This window comes from Sebastes umbrosus, chromosome 14, assembly GCF_015220745.1.
Source record: "Sebastes umbrosus isolate fSebUmb1 chromosome 14, fSebUmb1.pri, whole genome shotgun sequence".
NCBI classification, from domain to species: Eukaryota; Metazoa; Chordata; class Actinopteri; order Perciformes; family Sebastidae; genus Sebastes; species Sebastes umbrosus.
Window position 1 is genome coordinate 1947781 of NC_051282.1, and position 26915 is coordinate 1974695.

Below are 26915 nucleotides of genomic sequence, written 5' to 3' on the forward strand. Positions count from 1 at the left end.
GACAATATTCCTACTAAGCTGTTCACATGTCTGATTAAAATGAATAATCCACTAAAACTCCAATTTACATTCAGCCGTTCATACTCTGATTAACCTGATAGTGGTGAACTTGTTTGACCGTGCAAACACAGCCTCCCTCTTTAATTCCATAAACCACCTTCTTGGAAAGGTGGTGTTACGACTGGTGAATGGGGACCCAAGCACAGACACAGACACAGGGAGTTTGGGTTTAAAGAGAATGGATTTATTTCTCAGGTAGAAGGTGGAGATGGGGGATGGATGTCCGGAGGAAAAACCGTGGAATCACGACTTACAGGTTCATCCTTAAACAACTTTTTCCCATTGACTTGCATCGGGAAAAAGAAGTCTGTAACTTAGCGGATCAATCTTTTTAGGTAAATCAACTTCCCAGTATGAACACTTAAATAGCCCTTATTTAAATCATTAAGTCCTGAAAGTTGTAAAATGCACTAATAGCCAGATTCAGAGTTATTTCACTTCCTCCGTTCATGTGAATGAGCCTGACACCAAGCGGCTGGGAAGCGGAGTTAAAGGAAACGTTAGTGTGCTTGCTCTCTGGGCCAACTGATGCGGAAGATCTGGGTAATTTTGTACTCGGAACACAAACTGTTTTGGCCACTGAGCAACTTTCATAGGAATGAACGGGGCCCCGCCTCCAACGCTGCATCCAGTTCTCTTTATACATCAATGATGTAAACGTAGTCTACCTGCAGGCGGCGATGAACGGGCCCTCGTTCCTTCCGCATCGGGGGTACTGGCAAAACGCCGGTGGCTGTGGCCAGGCAGAGTGAAACCGTAACTCTGCTGAGTGCAATGATGCTTCTCACAAGAGCCTGCGACAAACGGTTCATGACTTCTGAAAGGGGGCGGAGCTTAAGTGTAGGGGGCAGGGAACACTGTAACTAATGAAAGCAGATCTCCCCAATGAGTCCAATGATGCCTCCCACAAGAGTCTACGACAAACGGTTTATGAGTTATGAAAGGGGGCGGGGCTTACATGTAGGAGGCGGGGATAACCTTCACCAATGAAATCCGCTGAGTCCAATGATGCCTCCCACAAGAGTCTGAGACAAACTGTTCATACGTTGTGAAAGGGGGCGTGGTTAAATGTTAGGGGCGGTGATAACCTTCAGAAATAAAACAAGAACTCTGTACTGAGTGCAATGTCGCCTCCCACAAGATTACGACGAACGGTTTATGAGTTATGAAAGGGGACGGGGCTTACATGTAGGAGGCGGGGATAACCTTCACCAATGAAATCTGCTGAGCCCAATGATGCCTCCCACAAGAGTCTGAGACAAACTGTTCATATGTTATGAAAGGGGGTGTGGTTAAATGTTAGGGGCGGGGATAAACTTTACAAATAAAACAGGAACTCTCTACTGAGTGCAATGTCGCCTCCCACAAGACTGTATGACAAACGGTTTATGAGTTATGAAAGGGGTGGGGCTTACATGTAGGAGGCGGGGATAACCTTCACCAATGAAATCTGCTGAGCCCAATGATGCCTCCCACAAGAGTCTGAGACAAACTGTTCATATGTTATGAAAGGGGGCGTGGTTAAATGTTAGGGGCGGGGATAACCTTCACAAATAGAACAGGAAGTCTCTGCTGAGTGCAATGACGGCTCCCACAGAAGACTACGACAAACATGTAGGAGTTGGGGATAACCATCACCAATGAAATCTGTTGAGTTCAATGATACCTCCCACAAGAGTTTATGACAAACATAGGGGCGGGGCTCTGAGTATTCATTGGCATTTAATAGTCCTCAGGGCTAGACCCTCATCATGTCTGAGAAATTTGGAGCAGATTTGACAAAGTACAGCAACAATGTCACATGAAACTGCAAACGTTTGATAACCTTTGACCGTATTTCATACAGCTATGTGAAAGTTAAATGTGGGGCCTTTTAATTTGAAAATCAAAGTCAAATCCGAGCACGAGACCCAAAGATTACCATATTTTTACACAAATCCTGATAAGTGTGCCAAGTTTGGTGAGTTTCGAGCACCATGCGTCCCTCAAAAATGCGATTCATTTGGCAGAATAAAAATAACAAGTGTACGACAAATGGTTGATGAGTTATGAAAGTGGGCGGGGCTAATGACACCAATGAAACCAGAACTCTCTGCTGAGTGCATTCGAGAGGCAAAGTGTCAGTGTCCTTTCAGTAGACCACCATGGGACCTTATTTCGGAAAAAAATATGAACGGTAGTCAACGGCGGAGTAGGGATGCTAATTTTGAAAAATGTTCTTAACCGATAACCGACCCTCGTTAACTGATTATTAACCGTTAACGGACCAGATTTGTGCCTCGCATGCAGCGGTGTACCAGCTGCAGGAGCACAACAGATATTGGTTGACGGGAGTCTCCAGTTCACCGTCCGGGAGCGTTAACTTAGCAGCTACGATGCTGCGTGTAGTGTCGCGGACATGCAGCCACTTTCCCAGTAAAAGTCTCCACCGCACATTTAGTTTAGTTTAGCAGGTTGTCAGCTGTGTGTCTGCCCGGAGTAACTTTAGCGAGTGGCCAACAAACAGTGTGTGTATTTGTGCTACGTTAGCAGCTCTAGCATTGTCGGAGGCTTTGTGCTCGCCGCCGCACACGTAGTCTGAGTAACTTTAGCGAGTTTCCAACAGACCGTGTGTGTGTGTTGGTGGTGAGTGTGAGGTTGTTGGTGGTGTTCTAGCTGTGATCGTAGGTGTAGCAGTGTGTGTACAGTTTATTTGTCGGTGAATAAATACTACCAAACTACAACTCCTCCGCTCCGCTCAAGCGAGCCAGAGACCGGAGCCGACTTCCTGTATCCTGCAACTCTGGCTATGCCTCTTAAGGTGGGCTGTTAAGGTGGACCAGCTTTTCTCCTTAAAGAGACGAGCCGCTCCTCTGAGCCGCTCAGCTTTTGAGTTAATTATTAACATTTCTTTTAACCGTTTTAACCGATAGCGTTAATCGGTTAAAATGCTTAATGTCGGTTAACGGTTAAACGGTTAGTTATGGACATCCCTACGGCGGAGACACATATTTTTTTGATCCTGATTGAATTTTGCCATGAATTATAACATATCATGTCACAGTTTGTCGTAGTATCATTTAGTTTTCAGTTAAACCGTTCAGTGAACTACATCTCTCGTCTCACACAATATACAGCACCAACACTAGCTAGCTAACTTAGCTATGTTCCATGTACAGATGTAACGTTATCTTACCTGTTGTGTTTTATCCAGCGACTCCTGGTCTTTTTATGAGCCAGGAACAGAAAGATTGAGCGAGACCCGTTGCTGGTTTGAGTTCATCCCGATAGGAAACACAGCCATCCTAGCTTCAGAGAGAGAGACGTCACTTAGCGACTTTTGGGGGTGTGTAGCCTTTCTAATTACATATTTTCAGTCTTACTCTTCAATAGTTTTACAACAAATTGCGACTTTCTTGTCTTTAAAAATTATATTTTAAATTGACAAACACCATATGTGTGATTGTACGGAATCAAAAAAATATTTGTCTCTCTCCGTTGACTACCGTTCATATTTTTTCCGAAATAAGGTCCCATGGTGATCCGGAAGGGGCGGGACTTTGCCTCTCTATAGGCAACTTTAGTATCAAAATACATTGAAAGAGATGTTTGCTTAATTTTAATACACACAGACACAAATGTAGACACATTCTTACACACACACGCACGCACGCACGCACGCACGCACGCACACACACACACACACACACACACACACACACACACACACACACAAACTGTACCTGAAGGTAATTTGGCCCGTTTTCTTTTGTCCGCTCAATTGTTCTAGCAATAACAGGAACAGCAATGGAATATGCTACTACTTTGCTTTTTGTCCTTGAAAACATTCAACAAAAAATAGAAAACAGAAGAAAGAAGTGAAAATTCCTGCTCTGTATGTTCCATAATCTCCAACCACAAGCAGCATAATACATAATACAGAAATGTATGAATGCATTTTTTTTTAATATTCATTCAACAGATCAATTTGTTGTGAAAGGATTAGCCGTCAGTGATCCAGTTGGATGTAATCCACTACTTCCTATAGCCTTTTCCTGCAGGGCCCGAGGCAGAAGGATATTCCCTCGACTGACAATTACAGATAATTACGGCGGCGGAGTGAAAGCTTTATTTAACAAGCTGTGTCCCAAATTGCCCATAATTGACATGGTCATTTTATAAAATCATTGACGATGTTTGACGACTTTTTCTGCTTTTCCAGATGTTTGCGGGGCGAAAGACGTGACCCGCTTCTTCTGATTTACGACTTTAGAGGAAAATGGCTCCAGGCCACTCGGGCACACACAGACCATCCACTGAGAAGAAATATGTTATTTTAGCAATACATCACTCAATGAAGCCTCAATTTGATATTATGTGTTAAAGGTGCAAAAACAAATGTCAGATGGAAGTCAAAGAAACAAAATCAAATAGGGTGGCAATCATCACTGGGTTTGATTTATTTCAAATAACATAGCATGTCCTTACCCACAGCCAATATTATTGGCAAATATTAATTCAGTAATTTAAGAGGTGGTTGAATAAATTCTGGTCAACAGATCATGGCTTTTATATATATATATATATTAGGGCTGTCCGTGATAATAACAGGTTAATGCAAATTTGTTTTAACGCCACTAATTTCTTTAACAAGTATATTGTTTTATTTAGTAATGAGCATATTGTTTTATTTTAAATGTAATACCTGTGAGGGTTTCTGCACAATATCTGTCATTGTTTTGTGTTGTTAATTGATTTCTAATAATAAATATATACATACATTTGCATAAAGCACTCATATTTGCCCACTCCCATGTTGATAAGAGTATTAAATAATTGACAAATCTCCCTTTAAGGTACATTTTGAGCAGATTAAAAAAATTGACTGAGAGCTATATATATATATATATATATATTAGGGCTGTCAAAGTTAACGCAATCATAACATGTTAGCGCACATTCGTTTTAACGCCACTCATTTTTTTTAACGCATTAATACAATCCAAATTTTGGAGGTTGTAGCGTGCTCAGCTTTAAGGCTAGAGTGCAGATATACTGGAATCATATAGAACTAGAAATCCTAATGAATTCATCGGTACCAACCGTGTCATACTAGCTTGTCGAGAAGGAAGTTAAATAATGATAATGAATGTTGCCTGTTGGGCTGCAGTTTGCCATGTTATGATTTGAGTATATTTTTTATGCTGAATGCAGTACCTGTGAGGGTTTTATAATTAATATATAATTAATATTTGTCATTGTTCTGTGTTGTTAATTGATTTCCAATAATAAATATATACATACATTTGCATAAGTTAAGCATATTTGCCCACTCCCATGTTGATAAGAGTATTAAATACTTGACAAATCTCCCTTTAAGGTACATTTTGAACAGATCAATTAATTTGCGATTAATCACGATTAAATATTTTAATCAATTGACAGCCCTAATATATATATATATATATATATATACTGTAAACTCCCATTTCAGGAGGTGAGCAGAGAAAACAATGTGTTGGGAATGAAACACTTAAACTGACAGCAACCATATCTAAATCCATAAGAAAATAAAAAGAGAATAAATGTAAAATGTTCACAATCAGAAGTGTAAAACCGCGATTAATTAAACCCTGTTATGTAGCATGGCATCTAACAGCCCATTATTTACCACCAAAGCCTCCAAGAATCCTCTCTCTGGGGACAAAACTGAACAATGACTGGCTGGAGTGAAGGGCAAAAATAGTTATGAATGACCTGTTGTAATATTTCTTAATACATTTCAAATACATTTCCTTTTGGGCTTGATCTTTTATCTTTTATTACAATGAAAAAATATATATATATAATTTGACTCGATACAATGAAGTAACCGTGTCCATTCAGTGCCTATTTCCCATATAGTCTTAAAAAAAGGGGATTATAAGTACCATAAAATGGCTGCTTGTTCCATATACCTTATCAGAGCCTCTGTTGGTGCTGTGATCAACTGTCCCATAATGGCTCTTTAAAGGTCTAAATGCTACACAGACCCTTTATAGTGTTACACCCTGTCAGCATTACAAAAACACACACAATGGTCAGAGTCAAAAGAACTTTCTTCCTTTCTTTAGTTCTTTAATCTGATCTGTCTCTCAAGTGGGTCCTTTGAATCAGATCCATAAAGACCAACTGTGAAGAAACCCTGAAGAACCCTTCGTTTTACATGTGTAGCCGCCCCAACGCAAGCCACTGAATAGACAGAAAAAAACCCTGACATGTCCAGAATCAGAGATGAAGGGCTGGCACTAGATTTGAGTTGTAGCTTAATCACAAATATCTTGGCAGGCTGAGCTGCTCTGGAGGCACAAATAACTTGACTGGCTGTATTAAAGTGAGAAGTCAAATTCATAAGTATTAAACTAACCCTTACTCCGTTCCGTGCACTCAGGGGGGGGTTGTTGCTTCTACAACACGTTCCCACTCCCAACTCCTCACATCAACTCCCCTTGGTCAGGACCACTTGGCGTCACTTTTTAACACACTGGGTACCCCGTTTTTCAACGTGCAGGGTAGTGCGATAAATTTCAACACGTGGTTTACGCTACGTTAAGACTAGGTTAGGTTTAGGCAACAAAACTACTTGATTAAGTTTAGACAAAGATCATGGTTTGGGTTAAAATAAGTACGTTTAAGATAAAGCTATGTACATACTGTAAGTTAAGTTAAGCACGTAAGCTAAATTACGTACGTAAGCTAAGTTACGTGCATAAGCTAAGTTATGTACATAAGTTACATGCGTAAGATAAGTTACGTACGTAAGCTAAGTTACGTACGTAAATAAAGTTACGTACGTAAGCTAAGTTACGTACATAGGTTACATACGTAAGCTAAGTTGCATACGTAAGTTAAGTTCCCTACGTAAGTTAAGTTCCGTACGTAATTTAGTTTACGTACGGAACTTAACTTACGTAGGTAAGCTAAGTTACGTACGTAAATTAAGTACGCTGCGTAAGTTAAAATAAGTCAGTTTCACACACAATAAGTTGGTTGACGACTTCTATCCCTACCTCCTCCCTGCGCAGACTTTGACGCTCTTTAAGGCCTTTACACACTGGGACATTTTTTTTCCGTGCACGTCAATATATTTTTTAACTGTTATTTTTGTGATGAGTACTTTCACACAGTACACCAAATATTACGCGGTGAAAAAGCATCGGAACTTTTTTTACGGAACAAGGTTGATCCACTCCTTCCTTCCTTCTATCCCAAATATTGGCAGGCGAGTATTTCACATTTTTGTGTTGTTTATTTGCCTTTCTACAGGTCACCAAAACCCTCTCATAATTAGGGCCACTAAAGGTGGCACTGACGCTAAAGGGGTATGTGGAGCATCATAGTTTGACGCGTGGCACCACTGATCAAAGTGCCGTATTTGAAGAGTCGGGAGTGAGAACGCCTTGGCTACAGCCTTGCATAGTCATGGCTATAATTTTATATTTTATATCTCTTTCCCTTTGCCTCTCCAGCTTAAAGGAAAGCCACAGTATCCGTACACTACAATTGATCACTGCCAGCTGTATCATTTTTGCCTCCAGAGTGGCTCAGACTCTTCACAACGTCCGTGTCCCTAACAGCTCCAGTCAGCTTGCTGGTATAAATCCATAATTTGTCCTGGAAGTGTTGTTGTGTCCTCCTGACTGTCACATCATCTGAGTCCTCGGCATGGAGTCCTGCTGGTGTCCCGGGTACCAGTGAGCAAAATTGTTCATGTATCCTCCAGAGTGCACCGGCGCGCCTTTGGCGGCCATGCTGATGTCCCACAGAGAGCAGGGAGAAGAGGAGGACGGCGGCGGGGGGGCGAGGTGGTCTCCCTCAGGTCCACAGGGCCCGTTCTTCATGATCTTCTTGTATTTGGATCGCTTGTTTTGGAACCATATTTTCACCTGAAGGAAAGAGAAAGAGTTAATACTCAGACTGGGGATCCTTCGTTTATATGGTCAGTAACATGTAACAAACCCCGAGGCAACCAGGAACCCCTTTTACTGACCTGTGATGTGTTTTTAGCTTGTGGGTCAGTGAATAGAATAAATATCATCGAGCAGCTTATGCTGGTTTATCTTTTATTCTTCGAGTTGTTTTATGATATGTGAATTTGTCAAAGTGCCTTGACTTTTCTCCATATTTGAAATTTGACTAAAATGAAATAAAAAGAAACCTTTGATAACAAAAAATATGGCAAAATGTATCAATTTTTGTCAATGAAGAATAACTTCATGATGTGAAAGACGTACAGATGAACAAGTTCATAATAAAGTAGTCTTATGCAACAACCTGCATGTGGAAAATCCAGCCTAGACTAGACATTTATGACATTTTCAGAAATTATGTTACGTTGTTTCCGTATGTATTGTACTTAGTTTTCCTACTTATTTTAAGCCCGACCATGAAATTTTTGCTAAACCTAACTAAGTGGTTTTGTTGCCTAAATTTAACTGCAGATATTGCTGTAGTTCTGTCCCATGGTGTACAAATGACACGAGAAAAGGCAAAAATGTGTCCTCATGACACGCGGAATGTCATAACATCTTGTTTTCAAGACTTGTCATTTCACTATTATGCTGATGATACACACATCTATTTCTCTGTTAAACCCAATAACCTGAATCAACTGTCCTCCCTCCATGATTGCTTAGTCACCTCCAAAGATTGGATGTCTCTTCATTTTCCCAAATTAAACCCGAACAAAACCAAAATTCTTTTAATTGGAACCAATAACTTTGCCACTGCAGTTGATCAGTTTAATAACAATTCTACCACTAAGAGTCTCGGTATCATCTTTATACAGTATATGACTTTTGACCATAATATTACTAAACTCGTCCAGTCCTGTTTTCTCCTGCTAAGAAATATCGCACAGATTAGATGTATATGGATCTTTGGACTGTTTGAAAGGGGCCATTTTGTAAGATTCAACCCTGTCTCCTACAAAATTATGTTCCCATACAACTAGACTACATTCTCAATTACGTTTCGAGGACAACAAACATATTTTCTCCCGGATTACGGTCACAATTTGAAATACGTGGTAAATTGAAACAAAACAAAACAAAAAACGCAACAAAACTACTTGGTTGGGTTTAGGCAAAAAAACTACGTGGTTAGGTTTAGCAAAACAAACTCATGGTTTGGCTTAAAATTACTATGTTTGTTTATGTTATTAAGCTAAGAATGTAACGACCTCCTCCCCACGCGGACTATCATTAGAAATGTATTTGTAATACTTCGTATGTACATATAAACCAGTTTTCCGTGTTCATAAGCAGTATGTATGCATGTATGCAGTATGCATGAGTGTAAGATTAATCTGCTGTCAACTATCCCAATCTTCCCCAGTATGTTTGCTTGAGGCAAATTACTGCGTTAGCTGCTCTTCTCAAATTAAACCCAGCAAGTGAACAACATTTTAGTGAACAGGTGTGAATCCAATCTATCAAAAAGGAATTTGGCACAGTTACAGAGAAGTTATGATGAAATAATGAGAGATGACAACTTAAGTGAATGTTAGAAATATTGAAACGGTTGAAGACAAAAATACAATAAATCACGATGATATGCTCACTATACTATACCAACCACAGACACACCTGCTGGGAATATACAATTAGAGATGACAATGAAGTAAAGTAACCTACAATTAGGTTCTAATGAGCCATACAAATGAACCAATAGTTGTAAAAACTAATAGGGTGACAAGTATTAATGTAACACGCATGAATACCATTAGAATAGGTGTGACTACAATATTGTCACTGTACCATTACCAGGAATATTATAGAAATAGAATATATAGCTACCACAGGAGCTCAAAATACTATCACATACAGTTTGATAAAATCATTGTAAAACACTGTGATTCCTGTAGACACATGGTTTGTCCCTAATGGTTTATAATAGGGTACAATTACAACATATGGTGGTGTACCATTAAAATAAAATGGATTTAAATCCAACACCAGTGCTCCGCTTTATGAAATGATGTAAAATTTAGGGCTGTCAATCGATTAAAATATTGAATCGCAATTAATCACGATTGTCCGTGATTAATCGCAATTAATCGTAAATGAATCGCACATTTTTCACGTGTTCAAAATGTACCTTAAAGGGAGATTTGTCAAATATTTAATACTACAACATGGGAGTGGACAAATGTGCTTGCTTAATGCAAATGTGTGTATATTGGAAATCAATTAACAACACAAAACAATGACAAAACCCTCACAGGTACTGCATTTAGCATAAAAGATATGCTCAAATCATAACATGGCAAACTGCAGCCCAACAGGCAACAACAGCTGTCAGTGTGTCAGTGTGCTGACTTGACTTACTTGAAACTGCATGTGATTATCATAAAGTGGGCATGTCTGTAAAGGGGAGACTCGTGGGTACCCATAGAACCCATTTACATTCACATATCTGGCGGTCAGAGGTCAAGGGACCCCTTTGAAAATGGCCATGACAGTTCTTCCTCGCCAAAATTTAGCACAAGTTTGGAGCGTTATTTAGATTTTTATTTTGGTTTTCTAGTTTCATATGATACGGGTATTCTTTCTAGCTTTATAACTGAGCCCGCTACAACCTCCTATTAAGGTGTATTTTAGATATTTTCTCCATATTGTTTATAATTTTAACTTTATTTATTCATAATTTAGAATATATTTTCTATGGTTGGCTGTGGTTGCCTGTGTGTTTGTTTTGTTGTGCGAGCAGATTGATGTGTTGAGAGTGTTGTTGGGCAAAACAAAATCTTTTCACTCCACAGTCATTGTTCAATTCATTATTGATAATCAATAAAAAAGTCTTTTGAAAGAAAGAAATTATAACACGTGTATTAATTCCGAGGCAGCAGCCCCACAATAAGAATATTACATAAGTGTGTGAATAAGACAGACATTATACTGTTGGAACATATCAGAATATTAAGCTGCAGATCACTTCAATCACTTCTCTGTGGTTAGAGACGACTCGGTTGTGTTGTTGTTTATATAATTGGCATGTTCTCCGTTTCACAGCGCGCTTGCAAATTGAGCATCAAATTACACGAATATGCCCCTCGGGCAACCTGTCAGCCTAGCAGGAACAAATGAATCATAAATAATTATACACAGTCAGCGAAGGATACTTTTGTCTCAAACAGGTTTTAACTGCGGCGTATAAAGGAAAAAAAACGAACGCCCAAAGGACTGGCGCTGCCCGGCCCGGCGACAGAGGAGTGATAAAAGAGAAAACACGCTTGGCGCTGAAATTGTTTTCTCCTCCACACTGACAGTCCTGGGAATTATTACCATGCGATTTTATAGGTATTTATGAAGATGGTTGAAGTGGTCTATGGAAGATATTTTATTCTATAAAAAAAAGAATTTCACACTGCTCTAATTGACTCTAAATATGTGGAAAAAATTATCCCTTTACTCGATCATCAAAAAGGCACCCAGCTTTCACACCCCGGCCAAAGAGCCAAGGAGTCCTGCAGAGCCAAACTTGACTTTTAATTTGATCTCTATTGTTCCAGTGTATCTGCTGACGTCAATCACAGCCTGTTAGAAGTTAGTATGCATGATGGCGAACACATAAAATCAAAATACTACTCCATAAATAAGCAATGCCATCGTAATTACACCACATAATGCTTTTTATTAAGAGATTAACTTGAAACTTAAACTCTTTCTCCAAGTTCTCCAATTTCAATAATGAGTAAATTGTACAAAAAAATTATGGGCTGTCAATCAAGAAATATTTATCCATGATAATTAATCACACATTTTTTATTTGTTCAAATTGTACCTTAAAGGGAGATTTGTCAAGTATTTAATGCTACAACATGGGAGTGGGCAAATATGCTGCTTTATGCAAATGTATGTGTGTATTCATTATTGGAAATCAATTGAAAACACAAAAATATGACAAATATTGTCCAGAAACCCTCACAGGTACTGCATTTAGCATAAAACAATATGCTTGAATCATAACATGGCAAACTGCAGCCCAACAGGCAACAACAGCTGTCAGTGTGTCAGTGTGCTGACTTGACTATGACTTGCCCCAAACTGCATGTGATTATCATAAAGTGTGCATGTCTGTAAAGGGGAGAATCGTGGGTACCCATAGAACCCATTTACATTCACATATCTGGAGGTCAGAGGTCAAGGGACCCCTTTGAAAATGTCCATGCCAGTTTTTCCTCGACAAAATTGTGTGCATGTTTGGAGCGTTATTCAACCTCCTTCGCGACAGCTAGTATGACATGAAAGATCAATTGCGTTAATGCGCTAAAGAAATAAAGACAGAAAGAAATTAGTGGCGTTAAAACTAATTTGTGTTAACGTGTTATTATTGCGTTAAACCTGCAGTAGGCTGAGAGAAAACTAGACTTCTGCTCCTCCTCATGGCTCTGTTTTCGGGCTTTAGAAAATCTAGCTCGTGACGGGAGACTTTGACCAATCAAAGGTAATTTCAGAGAGAGAGCGTTCCTATTGGCTGTTCATTCAATGGAGGCAGCTGTCGATAACTTGCGGACTTTCTCATTTTACAGCTAAACCGTACACTACAAGATGATTCTGAAAACATCTGAGGACAAAAATAGGCTTTAACATAACAGAATACTGATTCATATTTGATCAGCGCTGCCTAGTTTGACTGTTTGATCGGAGTATGCGAGTGATTGACAGCTGCTCAGAGACGGCAAGGCTCCATCTCGGCTCTGATTGATGGTTTCCTCCGATCTGGGAAATCTTGCAGATGCCGTTAGGAGCACCGGAGGACACAGAGGAACATGATTTTTCTTTTCAGATTACCTGTCTCATGCACTACTGTCAGGATATAGTGAGCGTTTTATAAAAATAACTTTTTTTTTAATCATATTTGCTCCAATTCTACCCACTGCTGCTTTAACTTTGACAGCCCTACAACAAATAAAACTTAGTTGTCCTTGTAATTGTTACAGCCGTGCTTAAAACCAAACTGTAAGCCCCTATTTACAATAATCTATAGACGAATGACAGCCACCAAACCGCAGTGCCTGCAGGATAATAATTACCCGGATAGAACCCTAAAGTGAGTATGTAGAGCATTATGAGCCGAGGAGTCAATCAACAGCACGTTAAGTTAATGCAACCTCAGTGAGAGGATTTCTGCCGTAATTATTGGTTTCATATTCCAGCAGCTACATAGAGCTGACAGCTTCCCTGAGAGCGCGGCCAATGGCACCGACATTAGTGGAGAGGAGGGTGGCTGAGAGGCAGGCCAGGTGCCGCTGGCTGTGTGTTTGTGTGTGTGTGTGTGTGTGTGCACATGATATATTAAACCCAAACCTTGCAGTGCATATTCTTGAATACATGGGTGAAAAAGTTGGTTAGGATTTTTAGAAATAAAAGGCGTCCGTTTGGCGGGTGGTTTAAGCTGTATGGGCAGTGTGTGTGTGTGTGAGAGAGATGGATAGAGATAGAGAGAGTTTCAAGGAAAAATGTCAGAACCGTGCTACGTGCCATTTCTCAGCTGCGTCTGGGAAACACTGGAGATTTAGATGGAAAGCGGTCAGCGGTTGGCTGCCGGCCTAATGGCATGAAGGCAGGACGGAGATGTGGTGCATGATCACTATCTCCAAGTGTGGTGTGTGTTTATGTTTCCATCTGTGTATGAAAATGCACACAACATATGTCTGAGTAGATGCACGGTTGTGTGTGCGGACTTAAAGTGCCCCTATGCATGTGAGGAATGTGTGTATATGTGCACAGTAGGCTGCATACTGTATGTGCTTGTACAGCTACATATATGCACACTAGGCTAATTACAGCTGACTGAGAGAGTTTCAATACAAGCTGTTCTGTGTCTCCGTCTATTTACAGTGTCCCCACCAGCCTGCAAAACACAACATTGTGTTCTATGTTAAATGTAATGTAAGTTTTCGCCCCACAAATATCCACATTTACAATGATGGTGTTTAATAATTGAGAGCTAGGGTTGTGGGTAATGTTCTCCAAAAACATTTTATGTTATATTTGTTGAAATTGTCATTACATCCCGACAGCAATCAATAAATCAAATGCTCTGACGAAAAAGAAAAGAAAAAAATACAGTATGTGGTGGCGATCACAAGACTGTAAAGACTGACCCTCGTTAACTGCCAGCTGGAGGGTGTGAGCGAGGAGTCCCACATACGAGGCGGTGCGCCGGGACCGGCTCTAGGTCGGCTTGGAAAGGCTCGGGCGAAGGTGCTTCCTGGGGCCGTGACCAAAGTTTCACCAGGGTGGACTGTTCTTAGTGCGCCCCAGATTGGGGCTCGGCCCACGTAAAAGGCGCCAGGGGTCTGCGGCGATGTCTGCAACCCTACCGACCCGTCTTGAAACACGGACCAAGGAATCTAACGTACGTGCGAGTCAGAGGGTGCAAGCAAAACCCTGTGGCGCAATGAAAGTGAGGGCCGGTGGGTGCCGGCTGAGGTGGGATCCCGGCCGTTTTGCGAGTGCGAGTACATGGGCACAGTATCGGACCCGATACCCGATACCCGATACTGGTATCGGTGCAAGTTTTGTGACTGCATCTTACACGGTTGTGATCATGGTCACAAAGTCTGTCAGACTGACAGACAGACAGACAGACATAAACAACTGGCAATACTGAAAACCATTTCTGTGGTAGGTGTCACCAGGACCACATTTTACCATGATGACACACACACACACAGACACAAACTCACAAGGTGCAAACAATACCAGCCGCACTGTCACGGCTGGTAAATATTAGTAGGCAAACAGCACTGCTAATTCTAAAAAGGTCTCACCTTGACACTAAAACAGGGCAAGCACTCACAGAAAAGGAAGCACACACATTCTTTATCCCAAGCCCACAAAAATGTGTCTGCATTCCTCAAACTACAGCCAGATCCTTTAATTGCACTCTAGTATCAGTCCAACTCTGACATACTGTAAAGACTATAATACAATCAGTCAAAGCCAACTTTCCCTGATCCAAAACACCTCAAAGAACACAGACAGACAATGTGCTCCTTTGGTAAGCATGCATGTGAATATGACTTGCAGCCGACCACATTCACAACCACTTTACCATTACAAAAGGCAAATGATCGGATCATCCCAGTGTAAACATAGCTGCGGTGGTTAATTCATACGGGATTAGGACATCTGATGACATCAGCTGCTTATGTATACTCAGTAGGCATACACACACACACACACACACACACACACACACACACACACGCGTGTATCATATTTCAAACAACCCTACTGTATCTACAGTTTCCCCAGTGGGACACCTGCTCCATACTCCAACCTTTACTTTTCAGCTTTTCGACACATGTATTGTAGTCTATCTTTGATAATGCTACAGAGCATTATATACCCTTTAAAAATGAATCTGTAATTCCTGGTACAGTGTCCCCTACATGTGCCACGTTCTCCCTGTCGTCTGCGGTCGCTTCATGAATAAGAACACTTATTATCATTACATATACATGCTGTACATGATATCAGCTCTACATGACAGTGACATCTGTGTCATCTGTCATGAGATCGTAGAACCGTGCTACAGTGTACATTCTACCAGTTGCCATTGCTGGTAGTTTCGAGCAGACGGCGCGCCTCAGTGCAGCGGCTCTTCGCTTCCCAATTTGGTGCTTATTTGTGTGAATGCTGGATTTGCTTGTTGAGTTTTGTCAGGCGAAGTTTGTGTGTAGTCGTCAAGACTTAATCAACGTTGGATTACAGCACAGCACCGCCGTTACAGGCGACTTCCAAAGGACGCGCAACATACCGACGGGCATGTCCTGATCACCGGGGTGTACGTTGGTTGTTATCGGCTCCGAGAAGCAGCGTAGAGAGAGGAAGCAGGCGGAGATGCCGGACGGGGCTGCTGACTAGGCTAAAGAAGCATCCACACAAACCACCGCTACCAAGCATATTCCTCTCTAACGCCAGATCCATCGTTCACAAAATGGACAAATTGGAGCTACAGAAGGCAGCTAACAAGTCCGTCAGGGTCTGCTGCGTGATGTTAATAACGGAGACCTGGCTTCACCCGCTGATACCTGACGCTGCTGTGCTGCGGTACAGTAAGAGCAACGGGGGACGGACTCTGTATTTATGTGCATGCTGGCTGGTGTACAAACAGCCGAATCACTAACAGTCACTGTTCCCCTGATTTAGAGACTCTGTCAGTGATGCGTCGACCCTTCTATCTGCAGAGAGAGCTGACAGTAGTAATTATTACGGCTGTCTGTATTCTGCCTGTCGATCTGTGTCTGATAAGCTACCTGATTTACAATTCAGTTCCTTTAATGTTATGTAGCCAGAGTGCACTTTACTTGAGTTCTGTTGTTTACCTTTTGAAACCAAGGTTCATTTTGGGATGGGATTTCTGCAAAAGTCTAAACTCTTGTTGAATGTTCGTACTTTGCAGAATTGTACACTTGATTAAAATCTGTTTGGCCTTAATGATCTGTTATTCTTTTTCCTTATGTTTTATTAGCTTGTAGGGCGGTATTTTTTAAATGGGGGAATTAGTTTGGTTGTAATGTTCAGCAACAAAATTGTCTTTAAAACCAGCATGAAAAAAATAAATTGTTAAAAGATCGTGGATTGTGATTCTGCTTGAAAAAATCGTGATATGATATTTTTGCTATATCGCCCCCCTTTCTACACGGTAAGCCAATTTCAATAGAGTACACATTTAGATTACGAAGGCTATGTGTTACTGATGTGTTACTGATGTTTTCCAAATTTGACCCTGTGCTCCATGGTGCAAAAATCAGTTTATCATATTTTTGGTGAGAGACTAAATTGTTACTAATGTCATAGAATTAATGTGCTAGTGATTATTTATACATAGCCTACTAACTACACTGCCCTACAAAGCTAAAAACACAGTAACCTAACTGCAACTACAACTTACATATTTGAATGAAGACCTGAATCTGCCTTTTTCAGATGTTTTATTATCAAAAATGTATTGTGTCATAGAAACGTATAAATTCTGTGACGGCATCTCTTTAAATTTGCTTTGACTGCTAAACAGAGCTAAAACAAACAAGTGCTAAAGAAAGAGAGCTATATTAAATGAAGCTAGCTCCTAGTTGAAATAGCCACGACTAGCCTAGCTAAAGCTAAAACTAAATTTACCTATTAATTTTTCCCTTGCTGTTATCTGTCATTGAAAAAATAACTATTTTAATGAACAAACATATTGGTAATTCCATTTTTTATTCCATTGAATTAAATGAGGCAGTAGCTAAATCCAGTCATGAAGAAGAAGAAAACACCTGCTAAAGGTAACTAGCTTAGCAGATCTCAGTAGCTGCTATCTCAGCCTTTAACATTCATGCCATTTGGTGTGTTCAAGGTTCCTTTAAATGACATATTTAAATGTATGAAACTGTTAATTAATGTTCCATATTGATTTTGATGAAAGCTAATTACTGTAACAGTAGATGGAGAAGCAGACACCTTGTAAAACAGAGATACAATCCTAAACTATGGACTGTAAATAGGCGTAGCAGCGTTGCCAGGCGGGAAATGTTAAACTATCGTACCAGAGGCTTAAAATTATTGTATTTTGAGGAAAATGATCGTAGGCAAGTCATAATCACGAGAACAAATAGGTGTAAATGTGTAATTTTACAAAACATATAGGCTATTTAAACGGCTTTTTGACAGGCCTCAAATCTACCCACATTATTTTCTTTTCTTATTTCTTTTTAATGCCGGCTGACGTAGCTATGATGAGTGGAAGGGACCTATGTCCATAACTTCAGTTTTTGTAATAGCCTACTATTTTAAATTACAAGACAGCACGACTGTAATGCTGTTTACATTCTGCATGAAAACAGTTAAGGCCAGAAACTAAGCTAATTAAATAAAGAACTGGGCTTACTGAAGCATACAAAGCTATCTCTCATGCAAATTCTCTTCAGATGAGCGTTGAGCAGCCGTGATCGCGAGTCACGTTCATCAACATCATAGCCTACACCAATGATGATTGGCTGGAAAGAGGTCACGTGAGAAGAGATGTGTAAACACAGACGTAGGATTCATCTGGAAATGAATTCAAATGAGCCAGCACAGACTAAAACCAACTACTAACTGTAAGCGTCCCAAAATGGTCAAATTCTCGTACATTATGGCACTTTTGGCATTATTGATTGTACATCATTCAGAGGGCAAAATTATTGTACATCTGGCAACGCTGAGGCCTACTCAACATGAAATGAAATCATATTAATAGATTAATTTCCTTCACTTGAAGGCTATGGAACAAGCTGAACATACTTATTCTCGTCCAATGAAGTTGTTATGGCTAGCATGTTAGCAAAGACTAGCCTTCTCACACATCCAGCAGACGCGGAGCAACATTAGCAGATCAGTGCAAATCAGGGGATTATCCCAAGGAAGAGTGCGGAATCTACATTTTTAGGCAGGCAAAAATTAAAACGATACTAATGAATGTCATAATAAAGTGTTAACGCATATTTGTGTTAACACCACTAGCTTCTTTAACGCATTAACGCAACTTGTGATTTTTAAGCTGTAGGTTTCCATTGGAAACCAACCGCGTCATACTAGCTTATCATGAAGGAGGCTAAATAACGCTCCAAAGTTACGCTACATTTTGGCGAGAAAAAACTGTCATGGCCATTTTCAAAGGGGTCCCTTGACCTCTGACCTCCAGATATATGAATGTAAATGGGTTCTATGGGTACCCACGAGTCTCCCCTTTACAGACATGCCCACTTTATGATAATCACATGCAGTTTGGGGGCAAGTCATAGTCATAGGGCTGCAGTTTGCCATGTTATGATTTGAGACTATTTTTTTATGTTAAATGCAGTACCTGTGAGGGTTTCTGGACAATATCTGTCATTGTTTTGTGTTGTTAATTGATTTCCAATAATAGGTATATACACACATTTATATAAAGCATTATATTTGCCCACTCCCATGTTGATAAGAGTATTAAATACTTGACAAATCTCCCTTTAAGGTACATTTTGAACAGATAACAAATTTGTGATTAATCGCAATTAACTATGGACAACTATGAGATTAATCACGATTAAATATTTGAAGCGATAGACAGCCCTACCTAAAACCATTTTTCCTCAACTTTGAGGCTTCTGTATTTAGGCTCCTGCTCTTTGCCTTGAAATAAATGAGAAGGCACAGCAAGATTATGACAGTTTTGGAAGACCATGTTGTCCATAATGAGACAGTCCATGTGTTCTGCTTGTATTTAATAATGACACAAGTTATTTCACAATAGATAATATTTTAAAGACACTGACCTATGAAACGGAACTATTTGTCTATCAATCAAAGATGCTCAAGAAATGAGGAAACAGTCCGAGGAACCAACCCATAAAACAGTCTCCCTACACAACTAGGACATAGAAATATCTCATAACTTTTTTTTTGTCTTAACTCAGGTTGAAACTTTTTTTTTTTAAACAGGTTTGCCATTCACAGATGGTAAAGGAATAAAATGATTTAATAAAAAAAAGAAAAGAAAAGTATAATAACAATATCTGTACTGTTCATTATGGGATTGTTCCCAGACAGTGTTTAGAGCAGCAAATGTCAGGCCTTTAATCAGCAGGATAATATCAACGCAGTTCAGCCAATTAGACATTTATTTATAGGAAAATGTTGTGGATGAAATCCCAGAGAGTCTCATAAAAACGCAATGTGAATTTCAGATGTTTATGCGAGAGGCTGAAAAACACTTGGTCAACTCGACAGCTTCCAACGTTGGGTTCATTGGTTTCGTGTTGACAGACAAAATGGCCGCCGTTAGGCTTTTATTTGCCTGTGACGGCACGTGTGTGTGTGTGTGTGTGTGTGTGTGTGTGTGTGTGTGCGTGTGTGTGTGTGTGTGTGTGTGTGTGCGTGTGTGTGTGTGTGTGTGTTCTGAGAGAGAGGAGACAGGCAAATAAAAAGTACTGAGAGGGAAGACGACCACCGGCGAAACAAGCTAACCTCGGCTGCAGAAACATAAACGTGGATTCCCAGTTGCACCCAACATGTGCACACACACACGCACGCACGCACGCACGCACACACACACACACACACACACACACACACGTGCATTTCTGATCTTTTTGTTTTATCTTGTTTTGTTGTCGTGAGTTTCATGTCCTGACAAACAATCAATGCCGAAAATGTGCATGACACTGCAGTATATCTAAGTACTGTACCTGTCAGGATCTAATTAGAGGAACGTGCAGTAACACTAGTTAACGAGAATGTAACAATGCCTGTTTGGGCTTTTACAACATCAGCATTAATGACCTTTTACTGTAAACCAATGAACACTATAAATCAAATCAAAGACATGATGGATTCGGATCCTAGAATAAATCTGATTTCACTTCCATTTTTCTTTTTTTGGGGGGGTATTTTCCATTAAAAAAAACAACTACATGCATCAATATTAACTTATGTTGTTGTCATGCATTCCAGCGAGGGGCAACTCCCTCACAGCAGTATGTCATGTATACTTTGGATTGTTAGGGTGAGATGATGCACATACGCCCTCAATTAGAGAAATTAGCCAACACTTTGTTCATATTAGAAATGTTTCCGACTCCTGTCATCACAGATCTTAATGCTTTTACCTTCAGCTATATAATGTTTGTTTTTTTCCCTCATATGAGTATAAATATTTCTTAATTTTCAGTCTTTTTGTGCTTGCCTTCGTAAGGATTCTTTTTTTTTTAAATTTCCATATATCATCTTGAAATTTAAAAAAAGCTAAAATAAGAGTACCTGGGTCTGCGTCAGGCCCAGTTTGGCCGCCAGGTCGGCCCTCTCGGGCAGGGCGAGGTACTGGGTCTGCTGGAAGCGCTGGTTGAGGGCCTGGAGCTGCAGGCTGGAGTAAATGGTCCGAGGCTTCCTGATTTTCTTCCCCTTCCCGTTCAGCCTCACCTCCCCGTTCTCGATCACCGTCGTTGGCTTCTCGTGTTCTAGAGGAGAGCAAAATTTGTGAGATAAATATCAACACAGGGATCTCTGTGGGGACGGAATTTTTTTATGAGCATTACAGACACCGTCCCACAAAAGATCAGTCGCAGTGATTCATCTTACATGTCCGTCAACAAGACACCCAACCCCTTTATGCTCGTGAAATGTTATGGAAGATACAAATTCGGTCCTGCTTTTTTAATATCTTCAAGTTTTGTGACTTGTGATTTGTGCCTTTTTTTCCTCATTGTGTGTGCTTTTGATCAGCATTTTTATCCCACAAAAAAAGCTACGGAAAGTAAAATATAGATATAAAAGTAAAAACAGAAATTCATTCCTCTGGTGGAGTGTAAACAGCAACACATTCAGCATTTATTTCATCTGCATTTAAAAAATAGACCATGTATAGGCTCAAGCATTTGTTATTACATTAAAGCAATTTAACCTGACCTTAACCATTCAGAATTTAGCCACAAAATGGGGAAAAAAATTGTGGCAGCAGCAGTTGACTAAAATATGAATTTGCAATGATGTTTCAAAAGAAAAGTTTTTTCAATTTGTAATATTGTGTGCTACAAAATAATTCTGTGAGAACATTAGGGCTGAATGCATATAGCCAAAATCTTCTATCACGATATAAGTCATTTCATATCTTGATAACGATATATATCACAATATAGCATATAGTTTTCTGGTTATTCAATAGATAAATAGTCTGTATGAAAGAACCACAAGCCTATTTTTGTTTACTCCAGTGTGAATTAAATACTTGACAAAAGAGAAGTATTGAGTGTTTTCTCATTTTAAGAACTTGAGTGCAAAATGAACGTAGTTAAATTATAGAGAACAAATACATAAATATAGGTCCAGCCTATATCACAATATATTTAAAAATAAATGTGGTAGATATTTTTATATCGTTTTGACGATATATATCGTCATATTGTCCAGCCCTAAAGAGCATATATTGGTGGATTTACCATAAGACCAGACTGCTATGAACTTTTCAGTTCTTTTCAGTTTTATGAAAATAGTACAATGAGAGTAATGACTATATGATAATGGATGCAGGTAAAAAAGATGAATCATCTTTGTCCTCTCCATAGCAGTCTGGTTTATGTGCAGCTTTTTTTCATTTTAGTTTTTTTTTTTTTTTTCGAGATAGCTAAACAACTGTGTATGTTCGCCCACGCTGATCTTTGTTATGACATGAGCTTATAGCCTGCAGTGGCAGGAGAGAACAGCTGTGGACAAGCTGAGGCCCCACAAGACGCTCGGATCCTGTAACTGAGCCGCCGCTCAGGCAGCCGGGAGGGACGGCAGCGCCGCGCTGAAGTGCATCAACACCGGAGGAGAGAAGGGCAACTTCGAGATGGACACTTTTTTAAAAGAAAACTTATAAGAGGGTGTAAATTTCCAACGGGCACAATTTGTGTTTTGTTGGCTTTATTGTTGGGGTCCCACCAGCTACACCGCTGTATGTTTAAAAATAGTAATAAGATTGTACAATATTTCGCCCTTTTAAATGTTTTTTTTTTTTTCTATTTGTAACCTTATTAAGACCCGATATGTCGAAACATATTGAAGTGGTGACCCCTTGAGAGAAAATGCAGAGTTAACCATAAGGCATTGTTAGTACACCAAAATAAGGGTCATGTTTCTATGTTATACGAGCTATGTGTGAACAAATATATAGTATTATATACAGCAGGGGTTCTCAAACTTTTTGGGGCCAGGGACCCCTTACAAGGGAGAACATTTTCCAAGGACCCCCTCTTAATCATAACACAGATTAAGCATATGCTTGCTACCATTTGTACTCTTAGATACTATTGGAACTATTTGTATTCTAAAACTTTTTAACGTAAAGACCTGTTTGATAGTGATAAACAGAAACACATTTTGAATCATGTTAAGATAAGATGAGATAATCCTTCATTACTCCCACAGCAGGGAAATTTGCAATGTTATTGAATGTTAATACCACTTTTAAAAAAATACTTTTAAACAGAGGTTGATTTTATTCAAATTGCATTTGGACTCAACTTGACAGCATTTATAGCCTACATTTCAGTAAGTAAGTAGGTAATTGATCTTAAAAGCATTCAGAAAATTCAGAACAGTAGCAAGACTGACGTAGTCCTAATAAATCCAAATATTTAAACTTACCAGTCTAAAGCTGACTTTCAGTAAAATAATGAACTTATTGCTGCGTGTCACAATCCTATCAGAGTTTCTATGGGCCCAAAGCTAACGTTGGTGGGAGTAATGGACACAATATGCTTGTTTAATTGACGCAAATGGTCCCCATGCAGATATGCACTTTTTAATGATACAGCACAATTTTATAGCAAATTATTTTGCGTACCTCCCCCCCACAGAGTGCCACGGACTCCACTCTGAGAATCACCAACATACAGTATGTTATACCAGAGGTGACGTTACTTATGTTGGAGGTCAGTTGGACATCGGAGAGTTCTGACTCCCAGTTTGACCTCATATGAACAAACTGTTATAAAACTCCCAATAAGTGACATTTAATTAGATTTATTTGGGAATTGGGAGCGCTGGTGTACGGTCAACACAAGTCACAGAGAATATGAAAATCCTTTGTATTTAACCCTGTTTCACCGCTGATAGAAGTATTGCGTAATTTTCTGTCATTCTAAAATATGTCATCAGTTCAAAATTATGTTTATAATCAATTTTCTTAAGATTGTGAAATAAAGGTGATAAAGAAATATTAAGTGTGTTTCTTGAGCTGGTGTGTTTTATTTATAGTAACATCACTATTTATATATCATGTATAGTAGAAAGTGCTAATGGGGGGCTTTTTTTCACCTAGTATCTCATTTATATCTGTAGACCATAAAATGTTTTGACAGAAATTAAAATTAAAATTGGATTATCAATATGTTCAATGATTTACAGGCGTACACAGAAGTTCAATGAAAACGGCACAAAATCGAGTTGGGATGAAATCACTTTACATTTAAATAGACTGTATTATAGTTTAATTTCTTTCTGCTGTATTTGTATTTATAAATAGTGAAACACAATTTTTTTTTTAACTAATTTGAACTCTTCTATAATTATATTTAGAGTAATTATAGTAATTTGTTAATTTGTATTGGCGCCTTTGACATTTGATTTTTCTTATACTATTATTACTATACTATTTGAAATTGACAAAATGAGAAGTCAGACTTATAGCTGAGTTTGGGCTGAAAAACGGATACCATGCATTTGGAGTAGAAGAAGAAGAAAGAGACAGTTTTGACAGAAAAACCAAGATGTGTTTGTCGTCAAGTATTTCTTTTATATTCTTTAATTGAATGTGTATATAAGGACCTGTATAATCATTAGTAGGTGATCAGACTCTTCATCTATTAACAATAATGTAACATATATGACGATTGACAAGCAGCCATTTCAAGCTGCAGTACGGTGCAGATTGCTCTTCATTACCAAATATCAGAGCAATGAGGGATCTTATAAAATGAGTGGATCATATAAAATTTATATTTTTGCATTGAAGCAGTGTAACTTTTTTTAAAGAGATAAGCTATCAGATACAACAGCTACTGTCTACAGTGTATATTTCAAGTGGTCGGCAGTGAATTTGCTTTAAGTCATAATTATCCCTAACGGGCCTTGTAGATCAGGGTTTTATAAATATGACATCCAAAAAATGAAAGTTAAAAAAAATATTGTTATTTTTTTTTTAATTGATTATTAAAGTTGCGGTATTTTATTTTGAAAGAAATAAAAATCTATAAAACACAGGAAATATTTTTGGTTCAATTAACAGTTAGCTTTAATCGAATTTACAATTATTTCTGGTAATCTTGTCCGGTTTGAAAGTGGTAATGGACATATTATTAGTATTATTAGTATTATTAGTATTATTAGTATTGCAGGCCTCGGTGTGTGCGCAGGCAGCAGAGACCGGGTGGATGTTTTCTATGTTGTTTGGGAGCTGATGGGCTGAGGGTTGGGGTTTGGAGAGGCTGCAGCTCACCACAGGCCCGGTGTTGGCTGCTTCTTGTGGACAGTCCCACAGTCTGAGCGGGCCTTAAACTCATCTCCCGTCCAACCCCAAAGTACACTGAACATGACGCTGTGGCCGAGCTGTGTGGGGAGCACATTATTGTGCTCCATGTGGTTCATTTTTATGTTTTTTTTTTTTTTTTACATTGACCAAAATGAAACATCTGTGAAGAATAAAATTCCCCCCCCTCTGAGATTTCCCTTAAATGATATCGTGTTGCATTTAATTCCCTCTATGACTGTAGGCTACAAGCGACATCATTTGGACTTGGGCCGTTACATTATTATTTTATTCAAGACGACACAATGAATCACGAATGAAAAATATATACTTCTAAGCACGAGGGGCCCATTAATAATCTAATAAGTCACGACCCAATTAAACAAAAGCTTTTGATTGGCTAAGAGCTATTTATTTTCTTTTTGGACTTTTCTTAAATAAATGAGCGATGCTAATGTCATGGTGAGGCACATGGTGAATATTTAGTGACAAGAGCAACACTGAACATGCAGAGGAACAGTACACACATGAATATGTTTTAATAAATATGTCCCGTGCAGACTCACCCGCCTCCTCCAGCCTGGTGTGTCCCAGCGCGCCCCCGTGCCCCCCGTGCTGATAGGGCAGGTAAGCCCCGGGGTGGTGCGCGCTCACGGTACCGTGGTAGGGCGGGTAGCCGAGCGGGCGACCGTACGAGGACGCCCCGGAGGAGAAGGGCCCGTCGTGCTGCGACGGGCCGACGGCGTGCAGCCCGTGGACCGGGTAGTGGTTGTGGGCCAGGCCGGGGGACGGCTGCTGGTGGCCCGGGTAGCCGTGGCCGCCGAACTCCAGAAACGCCGACTTGGACGGGTCAGGCGGGACCAGAGAGTCCGATAGAGAGCTCATAGTCATCATTGGGCTGAGGGCCGGTGGTGTGGCGGGAAATCAGACGTGTCGGCTACGACCTCCGGACCGGGGTCATCATGAAGGAACCCACCATCAATAAGTTCAACAGCTCCAGACACTTTCACAGAAGAGTTTCAGCTCCGATAAAACAACAGCGGTTTATTAAATATGTTATTTATCTTCTATTAAATAAATGTAATTAAATAAAGCGGCTGTAGGTGAGTTTGCCCTCCGCTACATCCCACTGATCAGCGGTCCAGACACGCCATAGAGACGGACTAGAGACGGGCTATACGGGCTGGACGGACTAGACAAGCACCGAGACACACTGGATCAAATAAACACCAACTTCCGACCAAAAAAAGGCTGAATTTAATATAAATATATATATATATATCCTTGGACGCGGTAATTTTCCGTCTTCTATCCTCCAGAACAAGCAGCCGGGTGCTGGTCTGGTCCCGTGTAGTGTAGTGTAGTGAGGAGGCGTTAGAGAGCAGCGGAGTGTGTGTGATCCTCCTCTTCCTCCTCTTCCTCACAGCACTGTGCGCCTGCACGCTGCACCCTCTGCCTCCACTCAGCTCGCGCAGCGCGCTCATTGGCTGCCGCGCCTAGCCTTGTCACGCGAATCAAGCTACTCACAATGAGCTCGAGCGGTGGACCGGCTCCTCTTGGTGTGGCATACAGAGGGACAGAGGGGACAGGACAGAGGGACAGCAGAGACAGCATGGACAGCAGAGACAGAGGGACAGCATGGACAGAGGGACAGCAGAGACAGAGGGACAGCAGCAGAGCCGGTTGAACCGCTCTAATAGGATTCAGCACGAGTTCAATTGTGGACATTAATATCTACATTCACTGACCGTCGGATTATTCAATTTCAATAACTGACTCACTGACTAAACAGATTAAACGATACATAAATAATC

General features: G+C 40.0%; 1 protein-coding gene across 1 annotated transcript; it reads right to left on the reverse strand.

Annotated features, from left to right (window-relative positions):
- Positions 1 to 5412: 5412 nt before the first annotated feature.
- On the reverse strand, positions 5413 to 26508 carry LOC119501123 (homeobox protein Dlx4a-like). The gene is made up of 3 exons (XM_037791263.1): positions 25668 to 26508; positions 20856 to 21052; positions 5413 to 7964 (listed from the first exon to the last, which is right to left on the reverse strand). Exons 1-3 carry the CDS (start codon positions 25993 to 25995, stop codon positions 7722 to 7724), a joined length of 768 nt encoding a protein of 255 aa, XP_037647191.1. The 5' UTR covers positions 25996 to 26508; the 3' UTR covers positions 5413 to 7721.
- Positions 26509 to 26915: the final 407 nt, after the last annotated feature.